We start from the raw sequence: 17,730 nt of genomic DNA, 5'->3' as shown, positions 1-17,730 counted from the left end.
GGGGCCCCAAGCGGAGACCGCCCGGGTTTGCCGGAGGTAGGAGGGATGAGGAGTGAGTTCTCCCGCCGACTCTCGGGGGGACCAGCGCTGCCAGCGCCTTGATTACTGTTTCTGGCCTCCCTAGCAGTGAGAGAATTGATGTTTTTTCTTTTCTTTTCTTTTTTTTTTTTAAGATTTTATTTATTTATTTGACAGAGATCACAAGTAGGCAGAGAGAGAGGAGGAAGCAGGCTCCCCGCCGAGCAGAGAGCCCGATGTGGGGCTTGATCCCAGGACCCTGGGATCATGACCCAAGCTGAAGGCAGAGGCTTAATATTGTTTTAAGCCTTTGGTTTGTGGTAACTTGTCAGCGTAGCTCTAGGAAGACTAGTCCAGGAGAGGACCAGAGGAGACTGCGGTAGGCAGCTGGGTGCGTATGAGAGAGAGAGCGGGAGGGAGAATGGCCTTTTGACACTGTCTGACATGTTACAGCGGTGCCTGCGGCTGTGATCAGAGTGTGCGGTTCATTGAGTAGACCCTGGACCTAAGCTCGAAGCCGAGATTGTCCTCAGTGCAGCGAGCGGCTGTACGGACGAGAGCTCGTTGGGGAGTGAGAACACGGAGCTGCGAAGCCCTGCCCCCTTGCGCAGGGGACGGGGTCCAGAGCTGCGGACGGGGACGCAGGGACACCCCGAGATGTGGGGCACAGCCGAAGTTTCAGAGCGGAGGATGGGGAACGGGCCATGGGCAGGATCCGAGCAACGAAGGTCAGGGTTTTCCCAGAGGCGAATCGGGCTTGCTGGCGTCCACGGAAAGTCCCGTGGACTGAAAGCAAAACAGCAAACCAGAGGCCGTGTCAGGAGAATAAAAAGAAAGCAGATCTGCGGTCCCAACAATGTGGAAAATGCAGCTGCAGAGCCGGCCCTTCTCAAAGCACTGATGGCAAACGCCTTCCAGCCTCGAGGTGTGCGCTGCCGCACTGCGGGGCCGAAGGGAGCGCGGAGTCGGCCCCCTCCCTGCCTGTGGGCCTGGGGCCCTGCGGAGGCTGGGCTGACGGCTTTGTCCGTCGGGGGCCTGGGAGCCATGGCGGCCCTGGGGTGCGTGACTTTTGGCCGCTCGGAGCTTCCCTTGTGTTGTCCGGGGGGGCCTTCTCACGCTGCGCTCGGTGCCTGCCGCGACCGGCAGGTGTCTGCGAAGTCCAGTGCAGTCACTAGCCTCCCTGCCCTGAGATAGTGAAAGGACCAGCGCCCCAGCAAGGAAGATGCTCCCAGAATTCAGAGGAAGGAAGCGGTTGCCAGCAAACAAGCCATAAAGATATTTCGCTAAACTTAAGCTGTCAGTTCTTTGAAAAATTAAGTCCAACATTTTAGATGTGGGGAAGAAAGCAGAGGAGGAAGTGTACTTGTCTGGTTCAGGGCGAGGATAGACACTTCCTCTGGGCTTTCAGAGAAACATTTAAGTTGATGCATGTTAAAAATAAAAATGTAACCAACAGCAGAATAGAAATAGACGGCGAAACTTTCAAACCAGCAGAGAAAAAGGATGGAAAAAGAAAACTTGATTAGTCTCACAAAGGACAGGGGGAAGGAGCCTGAAAATAGAAAGTACGCAGGTTCAAGCATCAGCGTAATCGTGTTAAATATGGCTAGTTTCAGTGTGTTAGACCCACTAGATCGGACGAAAAAAATACTAGAATCTAGCTTAGAGATGTGCCAGAGACACAGTTAGTAGAAGTGGAAAATACAAGTGGTGGAGGAAGGATTCATGGAGGCGAACGTACGCTTTAGAAGATAATGAAATAGCCATGTCGTAGATCCGAGGTCAGCCGCGGGGGGCTCTCTCTGTGTCCCTCCCTTGGGGAGCCGGGGGTGGCGGGGAGGCCGAGGGCAGCGGGCTCTCTCCATGTTCCTCCCGCAGGAGGTGGCGGGTGGCTCTGTTTTGGGTCATAAAGGTGATCGTAAAAGGATTTGTGTGGTTTAAAGCTTTCATATCTTCAAACTGCGCTTTTGACATTTGGGAACCATTTTTTTTTTATGGTGACGTAGAGATTCAGTAATAGAGATACTAACTCCGAGTAATACCATTGTTCTCAGCCGTCTGTGTGGTCGCACATGGCCCAGGTGCAGCAGGATATTGCTGTCACGTGTCACTGAGTAACGCGGAAGTCTCAATCGGGACAGAGCTTTGACACGTAACTATGCGCCATGCTCAGAGAAATGTCCGAATCCTTTTGGACAGAGTATTATCATCATAATTCTGGATTAATACCGTATATGTACTTCTGCATTTGTGGGTATGATTCAGTTATTGTTGGGCCCCCCAACCTTTCTTTCTGCTGACCCTCTGTAGTCATTTTTCTTAGTGATGTTTTAAAAATTGTTCGTAGGTCCTATGGCCGGGCTCCAAAGATGATTCACCTAGAATCTAACTTTGTTCAATTCAAAGAGGAGCTGCTGCCCAAAGAAGGAAACAAAGCCCTGCTCACCTTCCCGTTCCTTCACATTTACTGGACGGAGTGCTGCGTAAGTATGCGCAGGGGCGAGGAGAGGACCGGAAGCGTCTTGGAATAGGGTTGCGAGTCCCCAGTCTAGCTTTTTGTTCAGGCAACTCTGATGTTTCAGGGTGACCCTTTAATGGTCTCTGCTTGGTGCCTCTTTTCCCCCTTCCTCTGTCACATGCCCAGTGGCTTTGTTACTCCACGCTTCTGCTCTGGGCCCGTGTGTCGCCTTCTGGGTAGCCACCGGGTACAACTCCCCTGCTGTGTCGTGCGTTCCTGGGACCTCCCTGCCACCTCCTGGCCTCTCGGGATTGTTAGCGTTTCCTCCCAGTTGGTTTCCGAACCCCGGCTATTCACTGTCGTGGTGGCTGCTTGACTTCATTCTCCCCGTGGGTCTCTGCTGGTTCATGGGCTTTCTGAGGCCAGGGACCGCCCCGCTTCCTTGCTGTGGTGCCCCCAGAGCAGGCCCTCCACGGCCACTCATCCAGGGACCTTACTTGTACTGTGTCGTCACGTGTTTCTGAACCCAGACAGAGGCTTGTCACTCTTGACAGAGTTCAGTTGTGCGCTGAGAGACAGTACTGGGGTCATTCCTTCCTGTCGTAGCGGTACCCGGCATACACAGATCGTTGTGTGTCGTGACCCACCCGGAATCTGAGTCTGCAGAAACAGTGTGGCGTGATGTAGAGAAAGAGCTGGAAGCTTACTCCTGGACCTTTTTGCCTTGGCGGATTTTGCTTTGTACCTTTCCCAGTTGAGTCTGCCACGCGTGGTGGGCTCACACCCGCAGCGTGGCCACACATGGGGCACATTGTCTGCCAGGGAGCTCGACAGAGGTCAGCACCCAGGGCTTCTGTTGGGGTTCAGGCATGTGGACACCCTCTGCCTGCCTCGTATCAAAACTCTAGACTCCCGGAGGGAGAGCAGGCGTTCAGCAGAAGCCGTAGTGTTTATGCAAAGAGCTGGTGCCCAGTGAGGGTCTCTTGTCACGTGGTGGCGAGAACCCTGCCACCATCCTTGTTCCCAGGCCTCAGCCAGGGGCCCACCCTGTGACCAGGCCCAGGCACAGCCGTCCTAGGCCTGCGGTGCTAATTGCTTCTGTCTGTGGCCCCTCGGCGGGGATGTCAGATTTGGTGTGTGGCCGAGCTTTCTCTGGGCTATAGGCACTGTTTCCCCTTGCGTCTGACAAGCCATCTTGGTGGGCCACGGTAAGACCCGGGGTTAACGGGCTCCTGGTCCAGCTTTCCCGCGTAGATGGAGCACCAGTGGTGAGTGTTCTGGGCCAGTCTTGAGAGGGCGGCAGCCAGCTCCCCAACACCGCTCCGCGGGGTTCTCCTCTGGGAAGGAGCTTGCGTGGTTTTCTATGCCTTTTAACGCTTTGCCATCTGTTGTCCTTACTGTGATCTCCGCGCGTCCCAGATTCAGTGAGAGTCACTCCAGACCGGCCCTTGGGTCCTTTTCAGGGACTTCTCTAACTCAGGCGCTGCAGGATGTCCTGGGCTCTCCCGCCGGTGCCGCCCTCGTCCTGGAGGCGCCCTCCTCTTCCCAGAGCTGCCGCCCTGGCGCTGCGGGCTGTACGGGCCGCCCGCCCTTCGGGAGCCACGCTGAGGCCGTGTGACTCGGGGACCGGCGCTTGATCCTGTGCCTCCGATCAGAGTGTCAGTGCCCCAGGCTCTGTGCTGTGCGCAGTCCCGCTCCGGACTGGCCTCGGCCCTGGCGTCGGATGGCGTCACCGCGGCTGTTTCCTGCTCAGTCCCCAGCCCGCACATCTGTGGTCTGTGTCGCGGCTCTTGCTCTGCGGCCAGGACAGAGTTGCGAAGGCCGCGGGGCGAACGGTCCGGTCCGCGGCCCTGTCTGGAGGCCAGGCCGCCCTCGGCCCCAGGCTTTTCATGGTTTTCCCCCGGCTCTTGCTCGGTTCCATCCCCGTGTGAATGTCAGTAGCAAGTTCCTGAGCTCCAGACGGAATTTTCTGGGCTTTTTGTAGGGACCACGTTGAGCTTATGAATTCTCATGCACAGAGACGACGTCTTGCTGGCGTGGAGACGTTCGGACCCCGAGCGAGGGAGGCCGTCTCTGTGCACGTCTGCGTCCTTCTGGAGTGTTTCAGGGGTGCGCGTCCTCGTGGCGGAGTTTACGTGTTTCTGCTCAAGTTGATTTCTCTGCGTCGGCCTTCTTCGGTCGCTCATGTCCGCGTGCGCTCTCCCTCGTCTTCTCTGCTAGTTGGCGCGCACGCGTGTGTGTGAGCCTGTGGGTCTCTCCCGTGTCAGCCGTGCGCGTCCCCCGCTCGAGTTCGTGTTACCGCTGGTTCTCTGCGCCCCAGCGTCTAGGGCTTCGCGGCGTTTCCGTCACGTCAGCTCTTCTCCCTCTGTTCTGGGCCTCCGGTCGCCTCCTCTGTTGGAACCGTGGTTAAACCGTGCTGGACATGGTGGGCTCCGTTGCCTTGTTCTGACCTCTGGGGGCGCCCGCGGGGTGTGCCCGGCCGGGGGGTGATGTAGGATGGGGGGAAACGTGCACGAGCTTGGGAGGGGGTCCAGCCCTTCCTGGTTCCTCAAGGCTCTTTGTTAGGAATACATTCTAGAATTTTGTTGGAAAGGCTTCTTCAGACTCTGGAGAGAATGGTTTGGGTTTTTCCCCACTTAAGTTTACTGATACGTCGGATTATATGAATGTGTTTCTTAACAAGAACCAGACTTGCATTCCTGTTATACGTTCCACTTGGTCAAATTACTAGTTTTTTAATGTGGTATTGGTTGTCTGTTCACCTAATTTAGGATTTTTTTCCTTCTATGGTCACAAGTGATTGGTCTGTAACGTTTTTCATATTGTTTCTGTCAGGCTCAGATGTCAATATTATATATGCTTCATAAATATAACTTGGAAGTTTTCATTTATTTCGTATTTTTGGAGACAATTTATGCAGCCCTACAACAGTCTGGTCTCCAAGGTTTGATGGGATTCTCCCGTGAAACCATCTGGACCCGGTACCTTCTTACAGGACGGTTCCTTGATCACTTTCTATGTCCCTTTCATGGAAATGAGTCTCTTACAGCCAGCCGTCAGTTTTGCTAAACTGTATTTTTCTTAGAAATTATACACTTCAGTTAAGTTATAAAATTTAGTTTCGTGAAGGTGTGCACAGGGTCTTTTATTTGCTTTTAAAATACGCTCTGTGGCAGCAGTTACTTCATTGTATTTTTGTACTTTTCCCATTTCTTCTTGGATTAAATTAGCTAATCGTAGTTTGTGGACTCTTTCTCCCCCGAGAACCAGGGTTTTTACTTCTGACGTACTGTCACCTTCATTCTTCCTCCCTTCCTCTTGCTTTCTTAAGGGTTACTTTGTTCTTCTCTCTTTTTTTTTGAGTTGGAATACATTTGTTTTCATTTTAAATGTAAATGATAAAAGTCTTCAGAGATAGGAATTGAAATCCCAGTGTTCATTTTTCAGCAAGTCTCTGCTCGGAGTCTGTAATGCCCTTTTCACCCAACAGTTTAACATGAAATTTGTTTAATTTCCAGAAAGAAATTCTTTAAAATTCGTATTTTAAAATTCCTGGTTTTACTGCATTGTGATTAGGATGTTGTGTGTAATACTTCTGCTTTACGAAACTTCCCTTTCCTCTGTGACCTGAGAAAGGACCAGACATTGTGGATGTTCTATGTGTGTTCCAGAACTTTCTTGCTCTGCTTTTTAGATTGTAATGCTAGATACAGAGCCGTAAGGGCGCCCCTACCCACCTGTTGGGTCACGCATTCATATCTTAATGATTTGTTCACTCGACCTGTCTGTGGCCCACGGTGTGTGCGAGAGTCTGCACTTACAGGTGTGTTCGTGTTCCTCATGTCGTCGGTAGTTGTGTTTCGTGGGAATAGTTCACGTATCTAATGTGCGTTGGTGTTCTGACTATTACAGCTTTTCTGGAGTGAAATAGGTCGTTTTAAAGAATGGTTTCTGAGTAGAGTGTGTCCTGCTTAGGAAGCCTTGTCTGTCTGAAGGAGGTAATCGGTTTTCTCCTATATTTCTCTCAGTAATTTTTGAATTTGTGTTTTACATTTGGATCCGTGTAGCTTCGGTTATTTTCGTGTGTGGCAGGTGGTGTGGAGCATTAAGGTCTAATTTTAAAGTCTTAATTGGGTAGCACATTGGCCTAACATCATTTCATAATTGTCTCTTTTCTACTTTCTGAAAATTTCACCTTTATTTTAAACCAGTGTCATGTACGCATTACGTTCTGTGATCGTTGTCTGTTCTGTGCTAGGATTAGACTTGTAATTATTACATCTTTATCATATGTATTGATGTGTCTTGTTTTAAAATACATCCCTTGGCTAGCATACATTTTTTTCTTCTGTATAAACTTCAGAGTCAGATTGTTAGGTGTACAGCTGTTATTTTCCGAAAACGATTCTATCTGCACATTCCAGACCCCGTGCTCTTCTCTCCATGGCAGTGACCTTCCTCCACGGAGAGGTCTGGTCAGTGTTTCCTCTAGTTGAATCCAAGTGGGCTTCTGGGAGGAGGGGCACCATGACTTTGCAGACCAAGTCGTAAAAGGTGATACATCTTCTCCGGGGCCCTCTGGGGATGTGTGCTCTCAGAGCCCAGCCGCCATTCTGGGAGGAAGTCGAGTGCCCGCCTGGGAAGGCCGCCTGGGGCCGTGCAGCCCCAGTCCCAGCAGATCCTGGCCGAGAAGCTGCCGGCAGCGGACACACCACGGCCTTCTTGCTCCCAGTGCCGCAGCGGGCGCGGCAGGTGAGCTGTGTGCCGGGTCCTGTCTGGGCCGTAGGTCGGTGAGTGGAGTGAGCATTCCCCACCACTGCGTGTTGTAGCGGTTTGTCCCAGAGCCACGCAGAACAGGAGCAGCCGTTGAGAAGAGAAAGGGAAAGACGGGAGTTGTTTTGATTGGGATCGCCTTGAATAAGTTGGGGATTCATGTGGGGAGAATTTTAATAGTCACAGATCGTCCTATCGAGGAACGTGGTCTCTCCATTCTTTATGCCTTTTTGATGCCCTTAGTAATGTGCACTTTTTTCATAGAAGTCTTGTATTTTTAGTGCTAGGTATACTTTTTGTAGACACTATGGATGAGGGTTTTTCCCCCTTAAAGTTACACTTTCTAATGGGAAGCCTGTGTTTTGTTGTCATTTCACTTTAGTTTTGATCATTCTTAAGGAAAGTTCTGTGGGGCAAGCAGATAACACTGGGGATTTTAGAATTAAAAGTAAAACTGCATTAGGCTAGTAGTTGCTTTCAGGTTTCTAGGGCATGTCTGCAGCATCGCCTCCTTCCTTCAGCGGGGGCTGGGTGCACCTTTGTGTCCCTGCACTGGTCTTGTCACAGATCCGAAAGTACGGTGTTCTGTTTTTGCTTTGAACAGTTGCATTGTGGAGATCAGAGGTAGGAACGTGGGCCTCTTAGTTACCCCTGCCAGGGCTCTGGTTAGAGTGGTGAGACGTCCCAGCGTCTGTGAGTCTGAGCGTCTGAGGCGGCCTCGACTTTTACGAACTGTTTTGCTGGATATAGAATTCTGGACTGGCAGTTCGTTCTTTCTCTCCAGCAGGTAAAAGATGCTCCTCCAACTGTCTTGGTTTACATCCTGACCCAGGAGGAGCCTTGTTCTTGTCTTTGTTACTTTGTATTTAAAGTGTCCTCCCCCTGTCCCCCTTCAGGGATTAATGATGTTTTCCCTTGTCACTGGCTTTGAACCGTCTGTGATACGCCTTGCTGTACTTCCCTTCCTGTTTCTTGTGCCTCCCGTGTTTCAGGCTTTGTGGGTTTGTAGTTCTGGTTTAGATTTGAAACATTTTTGGTCCTTCTTTCTTCGGATACTTGTTGTGTTCCTCTTCCCTTCCTCCCCTCTCCTCTGGGGCGTCACTTACTCACATCTTAGGCTCTGGAAGTCCCACAGAAGCTCAGTGACACTGTGTTGCTGGCTTCTCAGTCTTCCTCTGTTTCATTTGGGTGATTTCTGCTTCTGTGTCTTCAGGTTACCTAATCGTTTCTTCTGCGGTGTCTAATCTGCTCTTAATCCCTCCCACTCAGTGTATTTGGCATTTTAGACATTGTGGTTTTCATTTCCAGAAGAATCATAAGGGTTTTTACCTTTTAAAAATATCTTCCATGTCTCTGCTTCATGTCAGTTTTTCCTCTGATGGAATCATCTTGAACCCTTGAAATGTGGTCACAGTGAGTATTTTATGGTTTTGTCTACTAATGCTACTATCCCTGTCATTACTGTGTCTCGTCTGTTGATAGAATTTTCTACTCATCATGGATCATATGTTCTTTGCCTGCCTGGCAGTTTTTATGGGATGCCAAGCACCATGAGTTTTTCGTTCGGTGCTTATATTTTTGTGATCCTTGAAAATTTGCGCTTTGTGTCATTAAATTACTTAAGTCTGATCATTTTGGGTATCACTTTTATGATCTGTGGGTCTGAAACTGTGGTCAATCCAAGACTAATTATTCCTTCCTTCCTGGGTTCTCCACCCAGTGCCCTGTGGCTTTGGAGGTTTCCAGCCTCTCCCGATCCCAGCCTGTGTGGGTGTTGAGTCCTGTCTGGGTGGGTCTCTGCCTGGCTTTGGGTCTTTTACTTGTGGGCCGGTCAGCCCCCTCCTGAGCACCCCAGGGGACCCTCCGAGCTCTGACCTCCAGTGAAGTCAACTGTTCTTGGCTCTCAGGGCCCTGTGCTCTGTCTGCTCAGTGCAGGGGACCTGCCAGGCGTGACCTCAGTGCCCCTTGCGGCACCGTGGGCTGGGAGCTCCACGCAGTTGCCGGCCACTGGCAGGGCTCTCCTCACCTGCTTCTGTGTTTCGGGAGCTTCAGGTGGTCAGGTCAGTCCGCCTCCTGCCTCAGCCATCGCCACACAGGGGGCGGTTGCCCTGTTTGTTGGTTCGTGTCGGTAGACACCCACTGACTTCTGGTTTGGCGAGTGTAAGCCTTTCCTATCAGCATTGATTTTAATGCTCATATTGTCCCCATTTGGCTTCTGTGCCCCTTTGACGTGTCCTCCTTTTCTGGGCTCTCCCCGACACGAGACGGGCCAGGTCAGCCTGTCCTTGCTCTGCCTGAGCCCTGGGAGCGCAGGTTTGTTTTAGTGCGGGATCGTATGGAGAACCAAGCCCCAGAGTAGACGGGCTCTTGGTTCCGGCCCGCGCAGCAGCGCAGCTGGGGAGTCCGTGGACGTGTGCATGTGCTGTCCGCCCACGCACATTTACGTTTATTTCCGCTCTAGGTGTCTGTGCGAATGCACACACGTCACACAGTCCGATTCTAGTCCTTGCACCACAGGGAGACTCTCGTGTCCTCCTGGTCCGCCTTTGACTTCTTCTCCATGGAGAAGAGGCGCTCACTGTGCTCCGTAGGTCTGCTGTCAGGGACCCTTCTGTCACTGCTGTCGCGCTGCCCCACCCCCAGCTCGGTGCCCCCTCCCCGCCTTGGGGCTCCACATTGGATCACTTCCCCCCTCACCTCGGCGGATCCACAACACCCCAGTGAAGGTCACCCCGACAGGGAGGCCCTGTTTGCCCCCTCGGCCTCTGACACCTCACGCCAGCCCCCAGTCCGCCATCCTCTCACTGGGCGGTTCCACACCTTGGGTCCTGATGCCCTTCTGGCCCTGGGCGGCTCTGGTGCCCAGGCAGGGCCGCTCCCCGCCTTGGTGCCCTCCTCATCGCTGCCGGTGGGCACCTTCTGACCTCCCCTGCCGGTGGCTTTGTTTCCTGAGACGCGTGCCCTCAGCCCCACCGGCTCAGCTTGGGCTCTTCTCAAGAGTCACTGGGTCTCTGGTAATGTCCATGGTTTTGTCACTGTCGCGTGAGGGCCTCCGTGACATGCGAACTGGGGGGACTCTGCCTTGCTGTTGCTCTGCCAGGTCTCTGCCGCAACCAGAGCGTTCCCAAGAGGGGGGCTGGTGTCTGCACGGGGTGGCAGCCCCTCCCTGGCTTGGAGGGCACCAGCCCTGGGGCCGGCCTTCTGGGGCTTCTCTGCTCCTTCGGGGCTCCCTGACCCTGGGCCCTGTGGTGTGATTTTAAAGACCCCGCTGGGGTCTGTGGCCTCTGGTTTCACCCTGTAGGCCTGATGCACGTGGGCCCCAGAGCTCCACAGGGCGGTGGTATGGAGAGGTAGAGGCAGCCCATACAGAGGGGGCAGCTCACAGGAAATCCGTCTTCACAAGGTGGTTTCCCCTTGTTTTTTCAGCAGAAGATCTTTCCAGGTTTTATTTTTATTATATATATGTGTGTATGTGTGTATATATATATGTGTGTGTATACACACACACACACACATACACATATATACACACACACATACGTGTATATATATATATTTTAAATTTAAACTGAGGATATAGCAGTTTTAAAAATCAGACTAAAAATTAAAAGTACTCATTTACCAGTTAAACCACAGGAGGGACGGGGCATGGAATTGGAGATTCTCCTTCATGGATTGATCCCATTAGCATGTTCAGGACTAAAAAATCCAGAGAAAACATGGGCAGGTTAACAAGGAATCTATTAAAATAAAGGTGGGGGGGATACATATTTAAACAGTAGCTATGAATGGTAGTTTGCAAAGGCTTCTAAATGCCTGATTTGGGTATGAATTAAGTGTCTTGGCTTTAGATTTTCCCTCCAGATCTGCTAAGGAGATTATCCTGGAGCACAAGGGCAGTTGTCCACGTGGCCAAGAACAGGGAGATGCTGTCTTCCACTTCTCTCTGGGGGGTCGGAGGCAGGCTCCTGGGCTTTCGTGCAGGCTGCCGTGTGGGGCGCTGAGTCCGAAGTGGCATTGACTTTTGAGGACCAGGATGGTTCCCCCTTCAGCCCTGGTGGATTACAGCAGCTCCCCAGAAGCCCTAGCTTGTCCTCTTGCCTTGCCCCTGTTGTGGCCTGCGAGTGGCCCTCGCATTGGAGTGGTTCTGGGGGGCCGCGGAGGACACTGCCCAGGGGTAGCCTGGGCTTCCTGCAGAGGCGCGGCCTTGCCCCGTCGCCCCATGCCGCGCCCGGCCGCAGTTAACGTTTCTTGGGCGCGAGGCCTCTGGCCTAGCAGACCTGGGTTTTCCAGTCCCAGCTTCACCCCGCAGACTGTGCTGCTGCGGCCGGTTTACCGAGCTCACTCTCGGTCTCCTCCTCTGGGCCATGGGAGCTGTCTTGCCTCGGTGCTGCCGGGCCTGCCCAGAGCGCCCCCAGCGCCCCACGCCAAAGTGCTGTGGCCGATGTATTCTCTGTTAGACACCTTGCGCTGTTAGGCAGAAGAGCATTCATTAACTTTCCTTCACGGTGACTTACTTATTTTTAGGATACTGAAGTGTATAAAGCTACAGTCAAAGACGACCTTACCAAGTGGCAGAATATTCTGAAAGCTCATAGCTCCGTGGACTGGCTCATAGTGGTCGTTGAAAATGATGCCAAGAAAAAAAACAAAACCAACATCCTTCCCCGAACTTCCATTGTGGACAAAATAAGGAATGATTTTTGTAATAAACAGAGTGACAGGTAAGTGTATCTTTAACTTTACCCCACTGGCTGCTCCCTGGGCGCTGGGCCTTTCTCCCTCTGCGTGGGAGCTCGGCCTCCGTGAGCGGTGGTGGCAGGCCTGACGCTTCAGCTCGGGGGGTGCAGGGTGCTGGGGAGAGGCTGGGTGCCCTGCTCTGGCGGGTGACGTGCTGTCCATCCTAACCGCCCCCCAAGCCCCGTGCGCTGCCTGGGTGACCGCGGTGGGAGAGACCGCACGGCGGGTCCCCCCTTGAGGAGCCGGCGTGCACGTCCGTGTAGCTGGGGCTTTGGGAAGTCCCGCGGCCCTCGTCTGCGGCAGGGCTCCCCACACGCCTTTAGTGAGGGGGCCCCATGTTGTCCTCGGTCACCTTAACACCTCTTACGAGTTCCTCAGAACCAGAATTCTGAAGTGCTGATTTCATCTTGCGGGAACCCCGAAACTTGGGTGGCTGCATTACTGCACACCTTCCTTTCCCCTTGCTTCTCTGTGGGGCCCTGTTCTGTCTTCCGGGGAGCTCACTGCCGTGTCAGCAGTTCTGGGCCTCGCCGTGCACACGGCAGTCTTCCCGGTGCCTGGGGCTTTAGTCTGTAGGTCCTAGGCCAGTGCCTTCACCCCCCCGGGGCCTGGGGTGCAGCGCTCAGCCTGGTCCCCGCTCTGGTCCAGTGTGGCCTCCCGGAGAGACGAGGCATGGTTTTCACCCCCGCTCCCCACACCTGTGGCACCCTGGTGGCCGGTGCTGAGTGTGACCAGAGACGGGAGCAGGGGGCGAGGCTACGAGGCAAAGGGCACCTTGGAGCTCGTGGGAAGGGTGTGGCCAGAGCCCTGGGTGTGCGGCCAGGAGAGCCCCCAACGCCGTGATCGCATCCTGTGTTGTCAGGCCACCCAGTAAGCTGACAGTTCTTCCGCTGAAGGAGCCTTCCTGCGCTTTCTTTCCACGTTCCACACAGTTCTGGATCCAGAGTCATGTTCGAACTTGCTTTCTTTATATAAAGCATAATGTGAGCCTGCCTAAAGCATAATAAATATGAGATTGTTGAGTTTCCGGTTTATCTGTGAGGAATTTCATGCCATCTGGACTTGGGGGGACTTTTTCCCAAGGCCTCTTATTCATAAATGAGTTATCGCCAAGGAATCAGTTTACATTTCAGCAAGAGGCCCCGTGACCAAGTGTCCTTCCCTGTGTGGTTCGGGTACGCCGGCACACATGTTCTGGAAGGAGGAGGAGCAGGCTGCGGGGGCGGAGGTGGGCAGCGTGGGGCCGCGGGCGGCGGGGAACGCTGACTGACGGCCAGACCAACCAGCCTCTCCGTCTCATTTCTTTGGGATTTGACTAAGTACGTAAATTGGTACTAATGGGGCATATTCGTCTAAACCTGTGACATGTTCAGATTAGAGGATTTTTTTCAAAGTACCCTTTGATTTTTTTTTTTTTAAGTCTGCGTTACCATTTTATCTGATTGCTTAAGGTGTGCTCCTGCTGAGCCACTGAAATCTAGCTTGTTTTGAATGACTCTTCCTTTATATGTGGAACCTAACTTACCAAGTTTTTAACATTTCATCTCCGTCTATAAATGTGCCTTCCAGCATTTGGATTTTCATTAATTTGCAAGCTACCTTTAACATATCTGTACTTTATTTTTTAAAATAAAGAGCTGGGTCAGATTTTCATACGTACGAATTTGATAACTCTGTACTGACAGCTGTTTGATTAGCCAGTGTGATTTCCGGCCTTTGGAAACATTGGCGTACTTGGCCCTGCGGCAGCCTGCTGTTTTCTTTATCGTTTGTGGTTAGAAGCACTGCGTGTTCATGGTAGGAGTATTAGAAGGCAGTAAGCCAAGTTAAACTAGATCTTAACTCTTCATATTTGGTACTTATTTTTCAAACCTTTTCTTTTTACGCACACACAGGTGCACGGAGCATGTGTGCCCACAACGTACTGTGTGGCATGTTTTGTACTTGCTTTGCACCTAATACATTGTAAAAATGTTCCCACGACCAGTGGATGTGTTTCTCCGCCATTACCATCAATGAGTGTGTGACAGTCCCTAGTGGTGACACCCTAGCTGTTTATGCCATCCTCTGCTGGAAGACATGTCACCGCTGAGGATGAATGGCGTCGTAAGCATCTTTCGAACTTGGATGTTGTGTACATCCTTCGTTCTTCTCTTAGCTCCATCCCTAAAAGGAAGATTGCTTGGCTGAAGGTTTTGTGCACTTTTCAGGCTTTTGGTGAGTGTTGCTGTCCATGTTGTACCTGACCCGTGAGCTGCCGGTGTGAGCGGTGGTCCCCTGACTGGTGGGGACTGGACCCCTGGGAGCGGCTGCCCTGGGTTTCAGGCCACCAGTGCACTCTGGGGGGGGCCCTTCTCGACACTGGGCGCCCCCTGGTCTGAGCAGCTCTTTTGGGCTCTCCTTTCCAAGTGACCGTCCAAACTTAATGAGAATTTTTGAAGCATAGTTCTTTTTTGTTATAGAAAGGTCTAGAAACAGTGAGAGTTGAAGGGCACAATAAGGGCTGGAGAACTTAATCTGTGGTAAGCAGCAGTTCACGGGACACAGAGACTGTCTCTGGTTGGGGTTCTTGGCCATTTCCTCCCCCTTCCACCGTCTGGTTTCAGGGGAGAATTCTGGGATAAATGCCGATGGTTCACAGCCTTGAGAAGGGCTTAAGGATACAAGGCTGACCTGACAGACTCCAGCAGACCCTGTAGTGAGGAAACGCATGTTGGTCGTCTGGGGCTGTAGCAGTGAGCTGGTGGGACCCCTCTGTTTTCAGGGGAAGAACCAGACCGTGGGGTGGGATGTCCGGAATTCCAGCCAGTTACCGATTTTTAGATCATCTTCTTGGTACTGATTATTCCTGGTGGATCGTCCAGACTCTAGTGATGTCACATTTTTTTCTGCTGATTTGTAACTCTGGAGACTGAGCCCTTCCCCCAAAGGGCCTGATGCGCCACCGAGACTTAGAATCTGCCCATTTGCTCCTTGCTAGTGATTAAGGCGACGCACTCACTGAGGAAAGATACGGAAGCTTATAGCACCAGTATTTTAAAATTACTTATGAGTCCATGTTTAATCACTTTCTCTGTAAATTCTTACTATCAAGGATCAAGAGATCTAGCTTTTCCAGTGTGTTAGATGGACACGTTGTTTCTTCCAAATCTCCTGGAAACTTGTAATTTTATGCCTTTGATGTTTCCACACCATGGATGGTCTTTTATTTTTCCTTTTTCCCCCTTTTTAAGCAGCCTCTGTGCCCAGCCTGGGGCTCAAACTCACCACCCCGAGCTCGAGTTGCATGCTCTGCTGACGGAGCCGGCCAGCCGCCCTCTTTTTGTAGTGAAACTGTATCATAGCCGCATGTTATAGTCTCTAAGTTTCACTTATGAATTCTTTGTGGGATCTGCCCGTGTGCTCAGGGTCTCGGGTCTGGGGAGAGCGGGACCCACAGAGAGGACGGGTCTGCAGCATGACGCTTGCTGGTGGGGGCCGAGCAGCGGGGCCAGGTTCCAGGAGGACGTGTGTCAGCCGAGCCGGGTTTGGAGGGATGAGTAGGAACGGGCTAGACGAAGAGAGGAGAACCCGGGAAGTTGGGTGGGCTCGGCCAGGAATAGCAGGAGCAGAGCTGACAGCGAGGCCGGGTCTGTGCCTTGCTGACCCTTCTGGGCCGCACCCGTAACTGAGCTCTGTCCTGTCAGCTTCCGGGAGCCAGAGTGGTGTTTGAGGAGGGCAGCCCATGTGCGGTTTGGGGACGTGGTCACCTTGATCTTCCGGGAGCCCTGGAGGCCGGGTGTGAGACCGACTCGTCCTCCATCCCTTCCGGCCGCCCGTCCTTCTGCAGTGGTGACGGCGCGTGGGGCATTAAGCCAGCTTCTGATGAAGCCTCTTCCCAGTCTGGTTTCTCACCGCCCGCCTGATGTTAGTCACCAGCCGGGGAGGAAGGAAGTGGGGGAGGATGACAGTTGGCACCGCAGGGAAATAGTGGCAGCTGGACCACGTGCTGTGCTTGGACAGTATTTTCCAGACAGTCCGTTTGTGTCTCCGCAGGTGTGTCGTGCTCTCCGACCCCCTGAAGGACTCTTCTCGAACTCAGGAATCCTGGAATGCCTTCCTGACCAAACTCAGGACTTCGCTTCTTATGTCTTTTACCAAAAACCTCGGCAAGTTTGAGGACGACATGAGGACCTTGAGGGAGAAGAGGACCGAGCCAGGCTGGAGCTTCTGCGACTATTTCATGGTGCAGGTGTGTGGCGGCGGGTAGAACGGGACCGTGTCCTGTTCCTGCTCCTGTCCTGGTCGGTGAGGCGGGTGTTCGGTGGTAATTCTTACTGGCGTAGTTTTTAAAACCCAAGGGACAGGACACAGCCACTAACCGACGTTTCCGTCTGCAGGCTCTCGAGCGGGTGGGAGGTGGTCCCCCCGGTGCCCCTCGCTGCCGTCAGCTCTCCTGCGGCCTCCGAGCTCGGCATCTGGCCTCCTGTGAGAGGGCCGTGGCCTCGGAGTAGTGTGGGTTTTGCTGACTTGTTGGGCCTTCCAGGGTCTCTACCGTGGAGGTGGCTGAGGCCGAGGAGGCTGGCAGTGGTGACAGTCCTGCCCCCGGCATGACCCTGGCAGTAGGCCGTGACTTCCCAGCAGCATTTATCACCTTGTCGTTTGGTTTCATAGTCCCAGGTTCCAATAAAGGACAGTCATAAGCTACTTTCTGGGGGACCTTGCTGACACTGCAAAGGGTGACAGGAACGTTGCCCTTAGGTTTCCTGGTTCTTGTTTGCCATATTTTGACAGAAGAAAAACCCTGATTTTCGTATTTAAATTCCACCTGTGTATAAATTACTGAAGAAATAATGCACTTTGAACAAATAAAAGACCCATTTTGATTAGAAATCCTGGTGCTTAACTCTGACTCTGTTGCTCATGTCTTAGTGGTATCTGGGCGACACATGCACATAAGGGAGTCGCACCCGTCGGCCACTCACGGTGGGATTGACCCGTTACCGACCTTTCGGACGGCCCCGTCCCTTGACCTTTCAGGCTCATTCCGCTTGGTTCCTAAGAGCTACAGACAAGGACGGGGGAGTCCAAGTGAACGCAGCGGTGTGGGGTGGGAATCTGAGAAATGGAGATGCATGCATGTGAGGGTTACATGTGCGTGTGTTTCCTCGCTCTGTCCTCCGACGGGCCAGGAAAGAATGACTTCGCAGTCACGTAAGCACACGTAGTGCCAAGATCTTGGTTTCTAAACTCCATTCTTTCTTTTTTTTTTTTCCTTCCTATTTGAGAGAGACCACACGAGCAGGGTGGGGGATGGAGGCAGAGGGAGAGAGAGAGAGAGAGACAGACCCACCGCTGAGCAGGGAGCCTGATGCGGGGCTCCATCCCAGGACCCTGGGGTCATGACCTGAGCTGAAGGCAGACACTTAACCTCCCGAGCCCTCCAGGCACCTCTAGACCCCATCCTTAATAATGAGTGCCAGGGATCTTTCTAGAAGTGGTTGATTTTAGGGCTGGGGCGGGGAAAATACAAGATGGACCAGGAATAAAACTTCTGGAAAATTAAGGAAGATGGGAAGATGGAAAATAGAGGTCCATCAGAAGGATGTTGGCACCACCTAAAGGAGGCTCCTAATGGCCAAGCTGGAACAGTTTGTTTAACAAAATAAGCACAGAGCTGGATTTTAGCCCGTGGAGCACAGTTCACATCTGCGAGCCCTCGTACTCGACATGGCTGGTTAGATCAGGAGACGGAGAAGGTT

General features: G+C 52.6%; 1 protein-coding gene across 2 annotated transcripts in view; it reads left to right on the top strand.

The window, feature by feature from the left end:
- The window catches only part of TRAPPC10 (trafficking protein particle complex subunit 10), a 78,938-nt gene that overhangs the window by 21,863 nt on the left and 39,345 nt on the right, over window positions 1-17,730 (top strand). For both annotated transcript variants that reach the window (XM_044250789.1, XM_044250788.1), the window contains exons 3-5: window positions 2,366-2,501; window positions 11,777-11,973; window positions 16,025-16,220. In XM_044250789.1, the coding sequence (XP_044106724.1) occupies window positions 2,366-2,501; window positions 11,777-11,973; window positions 16,025-16,220 (529 nt within the window). The remainder of the gene's footprint in view (window positions 1-2,365; window positions 2,502-11,776; window positions 11,974-16,024; window positions 16,221-17,730) is intronic.

Source organism: Neovison vison, chromosome 6 (assembly GCF_020171115.1).
Source record: "Neovison vison isolate M4711 chromosome 6, ASM_NN_V1, whole genome shotgun sequence".
Classification (NCBI taxonomy): Eukaryota; Metazoa; Chordata; class Mammalia; order Carnivora; family Mustelidae; genus Neogale; species Neogale vison.
Note: the sequence above shows the minus strand (reverse complement) of the source record. Positions and strands in the feature narration are given on the sequence as shown.